Source organism: Myotis myotis, unplaced genomic scaffold (genome assembly GCF_014108235.1).
Source record: "Myotis myotis isolate mMyoMyo1 unplaced genomic scaffold, mMyoMyo1.p scaffold_m19_p_43, whole genome shotgun sequence".
Lineage (NCBI taxonomy): Eukaryota > Metazoa > Chordata > Mammalia > Chiroptera > Vespertilionidae > Myotis > Myotis myotis.
The window spans coordinates 116,840-135,667 of record NW_023416350.1 but is presented as its reverse complement, the minus strand read 5'-3'; the positions used below and the strand labels follow the sequence as shown (position 1 = coordinate 135,667).

General features: G+C 55.8%; 1 protein-coding gene across 6 annotated transcripts in view; it reads right to left on the bottom strand.

Annotated features, from left to right (window-relative positions):
* Positions 1–18,828, bottom strand: part of KCNIP3 (potassium voltage-gated channel interacting protein 3) — a 70,870-nt gene that overhangs the window by 19,011 nt on the left and 33,031 nt on the right. Inside the window, exon 1 of one of the 6 annotated variants that reach the window (XM_036306790.1) lies at positions 2,584–3,080. The exons of the other annotated variants lie outside the window; for them this stretch is intronic. Coding sequence (XP_036162683.1) covers positions 2,584–2,686 — 103 coding nt within the window. The 5' untranslated portion in view covers positions 2,687–3,080. Of the gene's footprint in view, positions 1–2,583; positions 3,081–18,828 lie in introns of those variants that run through there. 6 annotated transcript variants of the gene reach the window in all.

The following is an 18,828-nucleotide window of genomic DNA, read 5'->3' as shown; positions in this document are numbered from 1 at the left end:
GAGAGAGGACGGCCTGTTGACTTCTGCATCTATTTCTAGAAACCCGCATCCCTACAACCCGGATCCATTAGTTCCTAACAATCCCCAGGGGCCTCATAACTCTGGTCTCTTTCAGATGAGCACTACGGAGGCTCAGAGAGGACAAGAGACACATCCCACTGCGTGTGTGTGTGTGTGTGTGTGTGTGTGTGTGTGTGCGCGCGCGCGCACATACACAGGCTTGGAGAGAACTTGGGCACCAGCTCCCTTCCCTTCATGCCAGCCCACATCCAGGCTGGAGCCCAAGGCCTAGGGCTCCTCACAGCCCATCTGACAGTCCCTTAGACACTGCCTGGCCAATGGCCCTTCCAGGCACTTACCAGGCCCCACTCCCCATCAACAAGGAACATCTGAAACGTACAATCCTCTCCCTGTGATGCAGGCAGGGGCCTGTCTGAGTGAGAGGATGTTTTCAGCAGTGAATCACTTCTGTTAGTACAACTCATCACTGTATTACTCGTTATTGATGACAGCAAGAGTTCACAAAGATTGTGCATTTATCACACACCAAAACAGTTCTGGGGCCATGAGACCCACTGACCAGTTATAAGTCAGCCACAGCGTAACAGGGCAGGAATTATCATTGGCCCCACTTTATAGAGCGTCAAACTAAGGCTCAGAAAGGTTAAGCGAGATTTACAGCCAGTATGTGTGGGTGACAGACTCCCGGCTCAGACCTGGCTGACTCTGGGGTGCTGTGCTCCTCCCACAGCATCCAGACTCCAGAAGTTCAGGGGAACAAGTGGGTAAATATACCAGAAAGAGAAACTCATTTGAGCCTGAGGTGGGTGTTTTAGAGGATTGACTAGAGCCGTGGTCGGCAAACTGTGGCTCGTGAGCCACATGCGGCTCTTTGGCCCCTTGAGTGTGGCTCTTCCTAAGCCTTAGGAGTACCCTAATTAAGTTAATAACAATGTACCTACCTATATAGTTTAAGTTTAAAAAATTTGGCTCTCAAAAGAAATTTCAATCGTTGTACTGTTGATATTTGGCTCTGTTGACTAATGAGTTTGCCGACCACTGGACTAGAGCATCTGCAGTCTTGTGCATACTCTCCACCTTGTGTAGAAATCCATTCTCCTTAGGAATCACAACGGCTAACTTCAGTCTGAACCAGACCTGTGAGCAAGATGCCCGGTAGCACTTTCACCCACATCCCTGACTGTCCTATGGCCGCCCATCTGCCAGAGCAGCCCCCAGTGAGCACAGCCTTGGTGGTCCACCCGTTGGAGGGAGGTGAGACTCCCACACCGACCACACCTATCCTTTGGGAAAGGATAGGGAACAGGGGATATGCTAGTGCCTGGCAAGAAGCGGGGTTCTACAGCAGTGCGGAGTGCTCAGCCCCCCACCTCAGCCCAAGTGCCTGCATCTCCCACTAGGCTCCTCCTGGCAGATTACCCTGCCAGGGTCAGCATCCAGCCAAGTGCGGACCTGGCTTGGACAAGTTTCCTCTCCAGGAGCCAAGTGTAAGGTGACAGCTCTCAGAACCAACCGAGCAAGCTTCTTCTACCTGGGCCTCCTGAACTCACCTAGAAAAGGTGTGATGGAGCGGGATGGGTTTTGAAGGGCACACGGCATGAACTTCAGGTAAAGAAGGCAGAATGGAGGTCAAGCCTGGCTTCTTGGCCCTGTGCCCTTTTTGCCCTCCGCAGCCCTTCGCAGGGGTTGGGGTGCATCCCCAGGGGGCTGCAGGCAGTTCAGAGACAGGGCCAGGTTCCCTCCTTCCCCTCCCAGGGCCTCTGGGTCTGTCCCAGGAGCTGGACCCTGGCAAGGTCAGCAGAGTGCTGAGGCAGGCGGATGTCCACCCTCTTCAGAGAGGACAGCAGGGGAACACAGGGGACATGAACAGGACCAGCTGGCCCCTTCCGGGAAGTCCAGGGGTACAACTGCCTCTTTGGTGAGGGGGGCAGGGGGGACAGGTTACAGCCCTGGTGAGTCAAGGTCCCCTTCAGAATGGGTGTGCCCTGCAGGGGCTCCTCCCCAACCTGCCGGTAGTAGGGAGGCACCAAGGGTTGGGAAGCAGGCATCTGCCAGGGGTCTTGGGGAGCCGGCAGTGTCTGATTTAAGAGTAGGTTTGTCTCCTCTGTTAATATTTTATTGGGACAGAAATGTGGCGCCTGAGGATTTGGTTACTGATCCCGTGAGCCTGAGCTTTGCCTGATGTTGGATGGGGGCGAAAGGGACAACCCCGAACGCACGGCAGAGGCCTGATATTACACCCTGGGCGGAGGGTCTTCAGTCTTCACCCTGCAGCACCTCCGGCCGCGGACGACTCAGACCCGCAGGACTGAGACGGCCAGGGCTGCGGCTCGCGGTGTCACCTGGCATCTCGCTCACACCCACCTTAAGCACCGCGGCTCCGTTCCCGCGGAGGCCACTCCGGCCCAAGACCTCTCTGATCCCTTATTCCCCGGCCAGCGCTCCGGAGCCGGGAGGCGGCCCGGGCGGCGGAGCTAGGCGTGCCCAGCCGGAGCGCGTGCGGCTCCCTCCCCACGGACGCCGGCCCTGGCCGAGGGCAGCGGGGCCGGGACCACACGGTACCTTCCATGGAAATGGGTTCCAGGATGCCGAACTGCTTGAGCACGGCGATGAACAGCAGCACCACCACCGCCATGGCGCACAGCTCCATGCCCTGGATGCCCATGGCGGCCCGCGCGCTGCCTCCGAGGCGCCGGGCCGGTGTAGCCCGCCGGCTCTGGGGGAGGCTGCGGCTCACATGCCCCCAGCAGGCGGGGCTGCGGGTGTCTGCGGGGCCGAGGCCCCGCACAGGGCGGCGGCGGCGAGCTGGGCCCGGCCCGGAGATGCGACGCAGCGCGGGGGCCGATCCGGGGCGCAACTTTCTGAGTCAGTCGGCAAACTTTGAGGCGCGGCGGTGGCGCGGGCCAGAGGCGCCTCCATGCCCCGCACAGGCGCCGCGCCTCTCGCCCCCTCTCCAGCCGGTCGAGAGCAGGTATGCGAGGGTCCGGGGCGCTCCTGGCCACCCAGCCTCCATCACGGCTCCCCGCACGCTCATTGGCCTAGGCGTGGCGACCACCCTGGAGGCGTCCCCAAAGGTCCCCCCCCCACTACCACCGCGGGCCGGGAAGGGCGGGGGGAGGCGGCCCCGCCCCGGGAGGTTCAGCCCGGGACGGAGCCTGGCTCCTGGCCACCGCTTCCCCGCCAGCCCCGGGAGGCCGCGGGCTGGGTGATTTCCCCTCCCGTGCAGGGAGGGGACCGGGAAGAAGAGAGCGCAGCATCGCTCTCTGGAGCCGAGGCTTCCCTCTCCTGGATGAGGGGGCGCAGGCTAGCCGCCGCGGCACAGAGTCGGCCTTCGAAGGATCCGGGAGCCCTCTGGCCCGGCGTTTTCCAGAGTCCGGCCCTCAGCCGGAGATTAAACTTGGCCGTGGTCTCCAAAATTCTTCGATTCTGGAAACCTGGGTGCGCTCGAGGCTTTAGGAGGTCGTGTGGACTTTGGCATTCAAAAGTCTGGTTCAGACTGAAGGCATTCAAAAGCTGAGTTCAAGTCCTGCCTTAGCTGCGTGTCCTTAGCCTCCTCCAGGAGGGCCTGTTGCCTGCCTTCCCAACTGTGGGAAAGAGCTAAGTGCGTGCCAAGCGCGCCGCACGGGCCGGGCAAGAAGTGCTAGTTAGTTTGTGGATTGCCTTTTTCCTGCCCAGGACACTGGGTAGGGAAGAAAAGCGGCAGAAAGGAAGGAGAAAAGGAGGGGCGTGGCAGGGCGGAACCCGGGATCCCCGGAGTGCCCACACTCCAGGACTCAGGGGGCTGGAGCCGCTACGCCCTGCTCCTCCAGTGGGCGCTGCGCACAGTCCTGGGCTTAGGGGGCGAGACGCGCGTGCTGTGGCGGACAAATCTGTCCTCCCCGAGCCTTAGTGGAGGGAAACCCGGCCCGGTCCACGCCCGTGAGTGTGAACCCTGTTTGCACCTGGCGCCTGAACAACCGCCACTCCCACTTATGGAACCTCTGCCACGCATTCATTCAACCATCACAGATCCTGAGCGGGTGCTTGTGTCCCAGCACAGAGATCGGTCGCCGGGTGGGAAAGCGCCGCTGTGCGCGGAGGGCCCTCTGGAGCTAGCGCCAGGAGCCAAGTCCTTAGGGTGACCTGTCACCCTGAGGGCTCCCCCAGGAGGCATTTCTTTCCCCGGTTGTGCAGAGGAGGAAAGCGGGACCCAGAGGGTGGATGAGGGTGAGGACACAGGTGCATCCTGCTTCTGTGGAAACGCAAGGGGAGGAGGCTGCAGGGAGCCTCACTTTGGGTGGAGCAGTTCAACCTCACTATTTAACACTGGTTAAAAGTCCGAGTTGTTGGAGACATTTTTAAAGCACCGTAAACACAGTTTTCAATTCCATTTCAGTGGGATGCAATGAGTCTCCAATGGCCAAAGGCAGCGTAAGCAGAGAGGCTAAGATGCAGAGATGGCAGCGCTGTGAGACCAGGCAAGTTACTAGAGTGTGTGAAAGTCTACAGAAGCCAGAGCCTCCTTGGGTGGGGCCTACAGGCCGGCATGGGCCCTTTAGGGTGTGTTCTGAAGCTGGGTGTCCAGGGTGCCAGATGTGAGAGTGGTGGGAGGACAGAAAACCAAGCAAGCAAAGGAAGCCCTGTTGGGTCCTCTTGGGGCTTCCCCAGCCCTCCTCTCCCGCCTCAGTTTCCCCTGGTGCTCCTGCACATCTTCCTTGGGAAAGCTTCAATGGCTGCCCATAAACACTGAGCTATAAACAAGACATCGATCCCCTGGCTCTGCAAAGTAAAATATTAACGATGCCTAAGTAGATAGCAGGGCCAAGAGCAGAACGTCCGCTCAGCATCGGCAGCCGGGCTGCGGGCCTAATGGATGGAAGCTGACTCCCTGCTTGCTCACTAGCTTGGGGCCTGCCAGCTCTGGGGCCAGCCCAGGTCCACTGAGGCTGGGCTGGTGGCCCTGTCACACTGGCTTCTTCCCTAGATCTGGAGAGGGAGGCGGACACAGACAAGCCCCCAAGGCCCATAGGTGCACCCCACACTCATGAAGTGCCCAGCCAGGGCTTCCCCAGCCACCTCTAGCTCCCCTACCAGGGACCATTTGCCCTGGCATACATTCATTCCTCCCCAAATGCCCCAGGGCCTCGTGTGGCAGAGGATATGCTGATGTCCACAATGCTCCTGGCCTGTTCCCTGCCTTGGGGAAGGAGTGGGCTAAGGGAGGGGCACAGAGAAATCTCTGCGGGTCAGGGTGTTGAGGGCTGCCATAGAGGTAGGGAAAGATGAACGCCCCTGAGTAAGGAACAGCTCACTCTTTCTCAGCTGAGTGGGAAAGCTGGGGCGAGCCCGCACTGGAAGATCTCAGGATGTCTGGGGAGCCCAGAGAGGCCTGGTGTCTTGATATAACTTAGAATGTTTTTAGAGACCCAATGGCTTTGGGGCAGGGTAGGGCACACTCCACACCTAGGCTTGCACCCCCGCCTGAGCTCATGGTCTTCCTTTTGTCTGGCACACTGATGATGCCACTCCAGTTCTGTCTTCAGGAAACCACCCCAGATTACATCAGCCCTGCATTAACCCCTTTCTCCTCAGAGCCCCCATGGCCTCTGCTGCCTGGCCATGCCATTCTGCATTGAGTTTCAGCTGTCTACCCAGACGTCTTCCATGTCACCCACGCTCCTCATGTCTAACCTCAGCTGTACGTCAGCTCCTGGGGAGTGGGACCCATCTGTTTGACTAACATTCATTGCATGCCCTTACCCTACTGGTCCTGACCACCTAGATCCTGAGGAGTCTTTTACTCTTAAGGGAGGGACTAGACCAGGCAGATATTATTCCAGAAACACATTCCCTGCAAACAACTCAGTAAGTTGTTCCTGGAGTGAAGGCTTCCCTTGGTTCTCATGCATTCTACTGGGCAAAACAGCCATTATTCAATTTATTTATCTTTCTTATCTATAAATATAAAAGGCTAATATGCTAAGCGTCCATCTGGGTAATGACGTCACATAGCAATGCCTGGCTTCCTCTCCCTAGCCACGACTAGCCTCCTTGCAGTTTCTTCAGCCCAGGAACATGACTTGCTTTATAGCCAGGTGCAAACATTTCACACTGTAACCAAATGTCTGTGAAGCATTTTCCCGTGCCTCATCTCATTTGATCATCACAGAACTCCTGGAGTAGGTAGATAGGAGACCTGGCGGAATTCTATTTTCTTTTCATTAGCCGGAAAACAGAGATTTAGAAAGCTTAGAAACTTGACCCAACTGAAAAGAAGTAAGAAATGGTGGACCTTGAAAATGACTTCAGGTTTCTCACTGCGCAGAATATAGCCAAATTCTGCTGCAGTTAAATATTTTACCCTTTGTTCTCCCTGCATGATCTACAATAATAATCTGCTTCATGTTGATATTTACTGCTGTGTTGCTGACAATTACCTGAAAGAGAAGTTGGGGTGCTTCACTGGGCTGGAAAAAAGTTTAGCTACATCAGAAAGCAGGTCTAATTAAGCAAGTTTATTCTATATATATAAAAGGCTAAGTTGATTCGCGCATGTGCAATACATATAAAGCTCTCGCTGGCGCCAATCACACGCCTGTGCTTTGATCTGTCATTGTTAATTGTGAATTCAGTTGACACTTCTATTAGAGAGAAAGGCTGAATAGCAATACTAAAATATTCTAATTAATTTCCTTTCAATGTGCATGAATTCATGCACCGGGCCACTAGTATTTCATAAGAACCAGACAAGAATGCCACAAAAACATGCCTCCTGGACTCCTACCCATGGGTTTCCCGGGGCTGCTCAAATGCAGGGCATCTAAAGGTGAACTCTCACTCTTCACCCCAAATCAACCCTCCCACAACCTGCCCCTCCCTGAAGCCCCCTGTCTCAGCTGCTCGGGCCAAATCCTGGCTCTTTGCCTACAATCCGCCTGTCCCCACTCCTGCCCAGTCTGTCACCAAGCTCTGGCTCTGTTACTCTTTCTCATCCATTTCTGCTCCACTGCCACTAGCCCGGCTGTGACATTGAATGCCTCTCCCCACGTCTACTCTGCCCTCCTCCCATCTTGTCCGTTCAGCAGCCAGAGTGGTCATCTCAGGGTCATCAGATCCTGTCTGTCCCTCCCTGTGTAAATATCCAGTGTCTCTCTGACTCAACACTGCCTGTGGCTGCCTGCTCAGCCTGCCTCTTCCCAATTTGGAACAGCACCTCAATTTCCTTTTAGAACACCCTGCCAACCTCAGGCCAGTGATCGTGGGCCTTTGGGGATCTCACTGGTGGCTCAGCATCGATTCCTCTTTTCCTACTCCACTCCCCTTCTCCACTGCCATGGTGACTGGCTCAGGGCTGGGCACCAGATGGGAACTAAGTCAGTGAGAGACCTCCATGAGACTGGCCCTGGGACAAGCAGGAGAGAGGCGACCTCTTTCATATGGTAGCTAAGTGGCCACCCTGCCACCTTGTGACAGGGAGCCTGAGAATGTAGTCACCTCACTGGAAAGCAGAGCAAACAGTGGAGAGAGGGTGCTATGTGCCTGGATCCAGCCAAGCCTGATGACACATATAAACCTATATATTTTAGCCCTGGCCAGTGTTGCTCAGTGGATAGAGTGCCAGCTCACAGATTGAAGGGTTGTGTGTTCGATTCCTGGTCAAGGGCATGCACCTGGGTTTCAAGTTAGATCCCTGGCCCTGGTCAGGGTGCATGCAGTAGACAACCAATCAGTGTGTCCTCTCTCTCTCTCTCTCTCTTTCTCTCTCTCTCTCTCTCTCTCATCATTCCTCCCTTCCAGTCTCTTTGAAAATCAATGGAAAAAGTACCCTCGGGTGAAGATTAACAATAAATAAATAAACCTATATATTTTCAGTTATATGAGCTAATAAATCCCCCTGTTGTTTCTCAAGCCAGTGAGTTGGGTTGCTGTTACTTGCATTCAAGGGGGTCCTCCATTACTCACAGAACATAGAGTAAGATCCTTAACAAGGCCCATACAGTAGCTGACATCTACCAAGTACTTATTATGCATGAGGCACTCAACACAATGATATCCATTTCTCACCGCTCCAGATAAGGTAGAGACTTGATAAGAGGAAGAAATGGAAGCACCACGTGGTTGATGGTTTGCTTAAGGGCACAGTGCTGTCAAACCACAGCTTCAGGATTTGAATCCAAGAAGTCCAGCTCTAGAGCCTATGATTTTAATTCAACAGCAGCCTTCCCTTCCAGACCCACGTGGTCTGGCCCTCCAGTCTCTCTCCCTGGATCACGTTGTGAACCCAGCCACATTTGCAACCACCTGAGTGAGCCCAGGACTCTCACCTCCAGATCTCTGTGCACAGTCTTCCCTGAGCCTGTATGCTCTCCCTTCTCCTCCTCTGAATCATTGATCAGCTGCCATCTGCATATCCCCCACTGGGGATTGAGCCTGAAACCCGGGCATATCCCCTGACCAGGAATCAAATCATGACCTCCTGACTCATGGGTCGATGCTCAACCACTGAGCAGCTCCAGCCAGGCTTCCTCCTTCTTTGTACCCAACTCATCTATTGGGTCTCAGCTAATGTTACTTCTGCAAGTGGTGTCTTCCCTGGCCTCCTCCTTGTTGATCTCTATCATGGCCCCACCCCTTTCCCTCTTGGCAGTTTTCACAATGTGAACTTAGATATTTACTTGTGTGATCATTTATTTGTTTCTGTTCTCCCACTAGATTGTAAGCTTCCCAAAGGTACTGGCATTACCTGCCTTGAATAAATATTTAAAAAGAAACAATTAACGAGATGTCTGATGATGCCTTTCCCCAAATTATTTCAGCAGAGGCTATACTGATGTCACCAGCAAGACTTCTGGACTGGTGCCCAGGAGAACCAGGGCTGAGTCCCTAGTCCAACCCTCACCTGTTGGCAGAGTTGGCCAGGGCTCACCATCTCTCCAAGCCTTCCTTTCCTTCTTGTAAAATGGGGTCACTTGGTGGCATTACCTATCTGTCACACAGTGAGCCATGGGGATCTGACAAGCTGATGAAAGTCAGCATCCCGAGACATACATGAAGGACCCTTTTCTTTCCTAGGACATTGTCATGTTGGGATGTGATGTCTGGCACTAGGCATCTATCTTGTGATCATGAGGGGAGCCGGCTGGAGATAAGGGTGCTGCTGGCAGTGTAGATTCAAGAACGCAGGTCCTTAATGATACTGCTGATCAGAGTTGACTGCTCCTGGAGCCACCCCCGGCTGGACTTGGGTGTGACATGATACATTTCCTTATTATTGAAGCTAAAGGAATGGAGGTTTTCTGTTACTTGTAGCCATAACCCTCCCACAGTTCATCTGAAGTTGGGCCAGAGCAGAGAATATGTGGATGGGTTCTGTGTGGCCCCCAGGGGTCTGTTGAATTGGAGGGCTCGGGCAGTACCATGAGATAAGGAAAACTGGATTCCCTTGGTGCCACTTCCTGGGTGGTCCTGGTGAGGTATAAGGGCATTCCAAGTAAGCAAAACCTAAGAAAACAGCCGTCTGCAGACACATCCCTCCAGAGGTACTGAAGAGAGAAGTGTCCCGTGTCAGGATCAGCTTCTGGAAAAGGCTTTCACCATCACAGAAATCGTGAGCCAGAACCAAGGCCTGTGGTCTCTGGGAGATAAGCACCTTCATGCTCCTTAATTAAGAAGTTCTCGTTCACATGGCTCTCATGGCCTGGAAAGGCTTGGAAGCCAAGAGAGGACTGAGCTGCTGGCCGTGCGCACGCGCCTCCAGGTGTCACTGCCGACTTATGGGAACACGGTCGGGGTTGCCCAGCCACCTGTTTGGCTCCCCCTTGGTCAGGAGAAAAGGTCAGTCTCCAGACAGGGCATAGCCAAACCCCCATCTGTTGTTCCAGGGGTTTACAAGAGTCTAGTCATATTGAACAGGCGATGCAAGGAGGGACACTTGAGGGCCCCTGGTCCTCAGAGCCCCTTATCCTGCTCCCTGCTCCCCTATGATGGCGCATTCCCAGTCCCTCTCTCATGTGGAACTTTTCATCTCAGGTCTCCTCTTAGGTTCACTCAGCTCCAGCCCAGGGAAACCAACCAGCCCCAGCCTGGCAGGACCGGGAAAGGCCAACTGTGGCTCTTCTCAGCAACTTCACATCAGAACCTAGAGTTGGCACCGTGTCCACCATGTTGGTTCATGAGCCCCTTTGGATAAACTTATGTTCTTGACAGAGCTGGGCTTCCCGCCCCTCTGTCTGCAAGAGGACTGGATACTGATGAGTCAGGAGATCCAGGGCTACATCGCTTTTCCCCTCCTTCTGCCTCAATTTCCTCATCTCAAAAGTTGGGGAACATTCCTTCACCCTGACTTGCCCCCTAGTATTGTGGGAATCAGGGGCACCCATGCCTGTGGGCATGCTCTGTACACCGGGGGGCTCCATGCACATGTTACCTGGTGTCGTGTTATCTTAATGCCCAGCTGAATCCTGGCTGGGGCCCTGTGCACAGATACTAGGAAGTATTGCTGGCAACCTAGAGTTTGCTGGCTCCCCTGGCAGGCGCCCCAGTCACACAGGGTTATCAATCCTCATGGTTTATGACACTGATGCTAAGTGCTCCCAAGTCCCTTTCTTGCTGCTGGTCTGGACATAAGCATTTCTTTGTTTGAACTTGAGCTGAGGGCCCCCGGGTGTCTTGGGGAATTTCCATCCTGGACAGTTGGTGCCAGTATCATCTCAGCCTCTGCGGTGGCCTCTGAGGGGCGGGCGGGGGTGTTACAGATGCCCTCCGTCAGCTGGAGGCAGGTTAGTGACTTGGGAATCAAAGCCTGGGGATGGGAGATGGAAAACAGAGGGAGAAGCAGAGTCCTGGCTTGGGAGCGGCAGTCCTGGGTCTGAGTCCCATGGTGGCTGCCCACAGGCTGGGGGCCTCGCAGTCCATACTTCTCCCCGAGCTCAGAAAAGCGAGGGAACTGGCTAATAATAGTAATAGTAGCCGCTTCATTTATGGGAGCTTACTAGATGCCAGCCACTCTCCTAGGCACTCACCTGGATGGTATCATTGGCCCTCACAACATCCCTATCACACCCCCATTCACAGCTGCAAAGAACGGAGACTGCAGGACTTGCCCCGCCCAGCACTTTCTGGAAGTGCTGGGACTCCATTCTGAGCATCTGTGCCGAAAACTCCTTGGAGATGCCCAGCATCCCTGCTGCGAGGGCAGGGACTTGTGAGCCCTCCACAGAGGAGGGCAGGGCCCAGAGGAGGCTGTTAGCTGGACCCTGAGGAGGAAACATGGTTTTTGAATCCCCCTTCAATGAGGAGAGGTGTGAGACTCAGAGTCAGAGGAGGCCAAGGGCCACTCCTGCGTGACTCCACAGACACATTCTGCGGAGTGTCCGCTCTGTGCTCTGTGCCGCGGACACAGCACTCCTGTGGCGGCCGGGGCACTGGCTCCAGGAGCTTGCACTCTGGAGAGGGAGACGGACAATGAAAGAGCTGGGATAGGGCAGAGCTAAGACTGCAGTAGGAGACACACGTCAGAGGAGCTCCCACTCCAGACTCAATGCCCTGGTCTGAAGGCAGAGGAGTGTGAGGAGGATCTGGGGCAGATGGACCAGGCTCCGTAGCTCCAGGATGGCAAAGAAGGACGTGGCATGAGCAGGGTGGGCTGGGGCGGGACTGAATGTGAGCAGCATAATGGCCCATGGAGAGCTGGTGGGAGGGAGGATAGGGCCAGGCAAGGCCAGAGTTCAAGGTGAGAGTTCAGACTTTATTTCAAGGACAATGGAGATTCCCTTCCTTTCCCTCCCCTCCCCTCCCCTTCCCTTCCCTCCTCTCCCCTCCCCTTCCCTTCCCTTCCTCTTCACCTTCCCTTCCTTTCCCTTCCCTCCCCTTCTCTTCCCCTTCCTTCCCTTCCCTCCCCTTCCCTTCCTCTTCCCCTTCCCTTCCTCTCCCCCTTCCCTTTCTCTTCCCCTCCCCTCCCTTCCCCTCCCCTTCCCTTCCCTTCCTCTTCCCCTTCCCTCCCCTCCCCTCCTCTTCCCTCCCCTTCCCTTCCCTTCCCTTCCCTCCCCTTCCCTTCCTTTCCTCTTCCCCTTCCCCTTCCCTTCCCTTCCCTCCCTCCCTTCCCTTCCCTTCCCTTCCCTTCCCTTCCCTTCCCTTCCCTTTCTCTTCCACTCCCCTCCCTTCCCCTCCCCTTCCCTTCCCTTCCCTTCCCTTCCCTTCCCTTCCTTCCCTTCCCTCCCTCCCCTCCTCTTCCTTCCCTCCCCTTCCCTTCCCTTCCCTCCCCTTCCCTTCCCTTCCTCTTCCCCTTCCCTTTCTCTTCCCCTCCCTCCCTTCCCTCCCCTTCCCTTCCCTTCCCTCCCTTCCCTCCCTCCCCTCCCCCTCTTCCCTTCCCTCCCCTTCCCGTCCCTTCCTTCCCTTCCCTCCCTCCCCTCCTCTTCCCTTCCCTCCCTTCCCTCCCTCCCTCCCCTCCCTTCCCTTCCCTTCCCTCCCTCCCTTCCCTCCCTTCCCCTCCCTCCCTCTCTCCCCTTCCCCTTCCCTTCCCTTCCCTCCCTTCCCTTCCCTCCCCCTCCCTCCCCTTCCCTTCCCTCCCTTCCTCCCCTTCCCTTCCCCTTCCCCTTCCCTTCCCTTCCCTCCTCCCTTCCCCTTCCTTCCCTTCCCTTCCCTGTCCCTTCCCTCCCTTCCCTTCCCTCCCCTTCCTTTCCCTCCCCTTCCTTTCCCTCCCCTTCCCTTCCTCTTCCCCTTCCCTTCCTTTCCCTTCCCTTCCCTTCCCCTTTCCCTTCCCCTCCCCTTCCTCTCCCCTTCCCTTCCTCCCCTTCCCCTTCCCCTTCCCCTTCCCTTCCCTCCCCTCTTCCCCTCCCCTTCCCTTCCCCTCCCTTCCCTTCCCTTCCCTCCCCTTCCCTCCCTTCCCCTCCCCTTCCCTTCCCTCCCCTTCCCTTCCCTCCCCTTCCCTTCCCTCCTTCCCTTCCCTTCCCTTCCCTTCCCTTCCCTTCCCTCCCTTCCCCTCCATCCCTCTCCTTTCCCTCCTCCCCTCCCCTTCCCCTTCCCTTCCCCTCCCTTCCCTTCCCTCTCCTTCCTTCCCTTCCCTCCCCTTCCCTTCCTCCTCCCCTTCCCCTTCCCCTTTCCTCCCTTCCCTTCCTCCTTCCCCTTCCCTTCCCTCTCCTCTCCCCTTCCCCTTCCCCCTCCTCTCCCCCTTCCCCTTCCCCTCCCCTCCCCTCTCCCCTTCCCCTTCCCTTCCCTTCCCCTTCCCCTTCCCCTTCCCCTTCCCCTTCCCCTTCCCTTCCCTCCCCTTCCCCCTTCCCTTCCCTTTCCCCTTTCCCCTTTCCCCTTTCCCCTTTCCCCTTTCCCCTTCCCCTTTCCCCTTTCCCTTCCCTTCCCTTCCCCTCCCCTCCTTTGGAAAGGACTGCCTGTCCTGGCTGCAGCACTGCCCCATTAGAGGGTGGGAGAGGCTGCCTTCCCCCCACCTGCCACTTCACAGATGACGGGCTGTGAAGTCACACAGTGGCACAGCGGGGACAAGTGCCCAGCTTCTCAATGCCTTGGTCAAGACTCCTTCCTCGGCCCTCCCTTGGCCTGGACCGGAACCTCCAAAGACTGGCAATGGCTTGAAAGGGAGGGAGGAACACCCACAGCCCCACCCCCAACCCAGCAGCAGGAGGGTCGGGCTGCGCTGTGCTGTATGCAAGGGTCAGGGCGCAGGACAGGTAGGCGGCACTGCCCAGGGCTCCCCTGGAGTGAGCATTCTGGCCTCTTCTCACATGTCCCTCACGCATCTGGCAGAGCAGGGTGCGCAGCCCGCCTTTCTAAGTCGTGTGTGAAAGCAGCAAGGAGACGGGGCCCTGGTGACAGAACCCCCACGAGGCAGGGGCCCATGTTTGTACACTCCGTTCCATGCCTATCATCTTGAGCCCCTGCCACCAGGAAGACAGCCAGGGGTGTCGTGGTGATTCCTATTGAACAGACGAGGACATCAAAACCCAGAGGAGCAGAAAGTCCTCCCAAATGTCACAAGAAGAAAGAGGCAGGTGGGGGTTGAGGACCCAGGTCTGACCGATTCCTGAGCCAGCAGGCTCTTACCCAGGACCCTGTCTTCAAAATGTGCACAGTGCGGGAGTTCGCTGAGCCGCACCTGCCCGGCGCCTCTCACAGGCACTCGACCACAGAACCCCTTCCACAGGCACATGTTCACATCCATCTGCCACGTGAGCTTCAGGGGCTGTGCGGCTTGTCTTAGTTCCATGACCCCAGCTCGGAGTCGGCAGACCCGGAGCAGACCCTCCTCCTGACTGTGGGCCTGGAAGAGGCCCAGCTGCTTCGTCTGGGTTTCTCAGGTATCAGGTGCGGCTCCCTCACTGCATCGCTGGGAAGGTTCAATGAAATGACACTTTTCCCCTTAGTGACCGTTTCCTACGCTCTGTTCTCCCAGTGCCTGCTTCTGGAGCTTCTTTTAGATCAGCGGTTCTCAACCTGTGGGTTGCGACCCCTTTGGCGGTCGAATGACCCTTTCACAGGGGTCGCCTAAGACCATCCTGCATATCAGATATTTACATTACCATTCATAACAGTAGCAACATTACAGTTATGAAGTAGCAACAAAAATAATTTTATGGTTGGGTCACAACAGGAGGAACTGTATTTAAAGGGCCAGAGGGTTGAGAACCTCTGTTTTAGATCAAAGCTGAAACTCTCCGCCGCGACTCTCAATTCTTTTTTACATTTTCATCTCTTTATCTTTTCGTTTCTACAACTTGATGGAAATTCTGGCTAGAGTCAAGCTCACAGATTTGTCTTGTAGGGGGATGGCTCTGCTATTCACACTGTCAATGACATTTTCATTTCCAAGGTTGTTGACTCTCTATCTGCATATGTCCTCCGGGGTCTCTGAGAATAGTAGTTATCTGGATTCTAGTCTACACTTCCCTTTCACTTGTCTTAGTAACTGTGCTGATCTGCTGTTTACCCTTCCTTCCATTTCTTCGGTGTTGTTTCCTCAGCCGGGCGACTCTCAGGCACACGTCTCTGGATGTGAAGTGAGTGGCGGTGCAACGTGTGGGGTGTGCCCACGGCTCTCCTCTGGGACAGGTGCCCTGTGCTTCTTGGGCATAACCAGTCAGCCGGGCACTGCCATGCCTCTCAGGTCTGCATGCCCCTATTAGCTCTGGTCTGCAGTGCCACCTTAATGCACAGATGGGCAGTGGGGCAGCCTCTCGCCAGGGACCCCTGCTTCAGCGCCCCCCCTGCTCTGTTCACTCCCTCCCGAATCTGAAAGCTTCCCACTCAGCACTTGTGCAAGCTTCCTCCTTCGGGGTGAGACCCTTCTGGGGGTTCTTACTGATTTCTGGCCCGCTGAGGGCACCGCTTCTTCATTTTTTCTGGTTGTTTTTTCTGTCCTCCTGGGGAGAGCTGGAAGCAGATGTGCATGGCGCGGCCTTAGCCCAATCTCCTAACACGTGCACTCTCCTAACACGTGCACTCTCCTAACACGTGCACTCTCCTAACATGTGCACTCTCCTAACACGTGCACTCTCCTAACACATGTACTCTCCTAACATGTGTACTCTCCTAACACATGTACTCTCCTAACACGTGTACTCTCCTAACACGTGTGCTCTCCTAACACGTGCACTCTCCTAACACGTGCACTCTCCTAACACGTGCACTCTCCTAACACGTGCACTCTCCTAACACGTGTACTCTCCTAACACGTGTGCTCTCCTAACACGTGCGCTCTCCTAACACGTGCACTCTCCTAACACGTGCACTCTCCTAACACGTGCACTCTCCTAACACGTGTGCTCTCCTAACACGTGTACTCTCCTAAGTCACTCTCCTAACACGGTACTCCTAACACGTGCACTCTCCTAACACGTGCACTCTCCTAACACGTGCACTCTCCTAACACGTGCACTCTCCTAACACGTGCACTCTCCTAACACGTGCACTCTCCTAACACGTGCACTCTCATAACACGTGCACTCTCCTAACACGTGCACTCTCCTAACACGTGCACTCTCCTAACACGTGTACTCTCCTAACACGTGCACTCTCCTAACACGTGCACTCTCCTAACACGTGCACTCTCCTAACACGTGCACTCTCCTAACACGTGTACTCTCCTAACACGTGAACTCTCCTAACACAGTGTACTCTCCTAACACGTGCACTCTCCTAACACGTGTACTCTCCTAACACGTGTACTCTCCTAACACGTGTACTCTCCTAACACGTGCACTCTCCTAACACTGTTGCACTCTCCTAACACGTGCTCTCCTAACACGTGCACTCTCATAACACGTGTACTCTCCTAACACGTGCACTCTCCTACACGTGTACTCTCCTAACACGTGTACTCTCCTAACACGTGTACTCTCCTAACACGTGCACTCTCCTAACACGTGCACTCTCCTAACACGTGCACTCTCCTAACACGTGCACTCTCCTAACACATGTACTCTCCTAACACGTGCACTCTCCTAACACGTGTACTCTCCTAACACGTGCACTCTCCTAACACGTGCACTCTCCTAACACGTGCACTCTCCTAACACGTGCACTCTCCTAACACATGTACTCTCCTAACACGTGCACTCTCCTAACACGTGCACTCTCCTAACACGTGCACTCTCCTAACACATGTACTCTCCTAACACGTGCACTCTCCTAACACGTGTACTCTCCTAACACGTGCACTCTCCTAACACGTGTACTCTCCTAACACGTGCACTCTCCTAACACGTGTACTCTCCTAACACGTGTCGAGTAGCAGCCAGAGCTTCCCCTCGCTAACCCCTCCTCTCTCAGGGGGTGTGCAGCAAATTCTCCTGAAGGTGACACTCGCCCAGGCCAGGTGTGTGCTGGCCTCCTGGTGTCCTGTCCACACACCCCTCACCATCTGCCTGCTGAGGTGCTGTGCTATATTAGGGCTCCTGGGTACAACTTGCTCAGGCAGAGGGATTTGTTGTCCCTTAAACCAAACCACAGGAAGAGAAGGGGACAGAAATGATCAGAAGCGTGAGCTCAAACCGTGTCGTCACTTCTCGCACTCCCACTCAGCACGTCAGCCTCACTCTCCCCAAATGTTTCTTTCACGTGGCTTGACACTTGGCTACTAGTGTCAGGCCTGCGTGTCACAGCCTCTCTGCTCCAGACATGGGGCCACTCACGGTCAGAAGACCTGGGCAGGGTCCCACTGGCCGGGCTGAGCCAGGGCCCACCTCCAGCTCAACACGAATGTGAAATGCTGGGAGCCCTCACCCAGCCAGTAGTGAGAACAGGAAGAAGGTGACTTTCTGGAACATGGATGGTGCCTTTCTGGATGGAATAAACCATGGAAACCTGCTGTAGACGACAGGGGTTGAGCTCAGAGCGTGGGTGCAAGAGCCAGAGACCTTTAAACGGCGCTTGCGTGCCTGACTCGGCCCTGGATCACTCTGTCGGGTCTCTTGGCTTTAAATCCTATGTGCCAGCCATGGGCAAACTACGGCCCGCGGGCCAGATCCGGCCCGTTTGAAATGAATAAAACTATTGAAAAAAAAGACCGTACCCTTTTATGTAATGATGTTTACTTTGAATTTATATTAGTTGACACAAAGACTCCATCCATGCTTTTGTTCTGGCCCTCCGGTCCAGTTTAAGAACCCATTGTGGCCCTCGAGTCAAAAAGTTTGCCCACCCCTGTAGAGGCTCCCAATGTTCTCTCTCCAGCCCAGCCTCCCTCATACCCCAGCTGCTAACTGCGGCCTAACACGCCACTAGGACGCCAGCAGGTGCCTTAAATCTAACCAGGCCCTTCCCCACGCCCCCGCCCCCCCCTCCCCCCCACGCCACGCTGCTCCTCCGTGCTCTCCACAGTAAATAACGCGCACCTCTAGGCGCTCAGGACCAGACATTCACCTACGTGAGCCTCAGCTTCTCTTTCGCTTGCACCTGATGTTCCTTCCACCAGCAAATCCTGTCAGCTCCGCTTTCAAAGGCCTCCAGACCCTCCTGCTTCCTACCACCTGTTTAGCCCGTGGGGCCTGAGCCCCAGCTCCTCCTGGGCCCTGAGGCTTCCCCTCCACCAGCAGCCACAGGGGGCAGCCCAGGCCTCAGGCAGCTCCTGTTCAGACCCTGGGTTCTGCCTCACTGCCAGGAGCAGCTGAGGCCCCACGGTGGCCTCCAGGCCCTTCTCCACATGGGGCAGCTCCACCTGGGCCACCTCCCTGCTCCCAGACATGCCAGCTCGCCCACCTCTGCCCCGAAAGCGTTTTCTTTGGCTCGCCCTCCCCTGAGGTCTTTATTCACCTTCCCCCCCAAACCCTTCCCTGAGTGTCCCCCCACTCCTCCCTGTGTAACTTCTGCAGCCGTTTTTACTAACCTTTCTAACATGTCATTTATTTACCCATCTCAGGCGATAAGCTGTACCCTCTAGAGGGGTTTCGACCTGTCCAGCTCCCTGCTGTGTCCCCAGGGCCCAGGGCAGCACCTGGCAGGCACACTACACTACTTGTTGAGTAAATGTACCACTGGATGCTCTCGACCTGGCTTGAGGCTGGAGGGAAGAGGGGTTCCAGAAGTTTCCATGGGACCACGCCAGCCCAAGATTGGGGGCCACAGCCCTGGTGCCCTGGTCCAGTGGTCCTTCTGCAGAGGTGGCTGCTGGCCCAGGACGGGCCACCGCACACTGGTCCCCTCCTTGCTGCCAAGCTGTCCGCCTCCGTCAGCCTGGCCTGCATGGCCATGAGGATCTCACGGGGCAGACGCTCCGCCTGGGGGCTCAGGTGACGCTTCCCTGCACCCTGGTCACCCTTAGGTGGGCCTCGAGGAAGAAGGGCAGTGGGGCTCAGCGGTGCTATCAGTGGCCTCTAGTCTGGG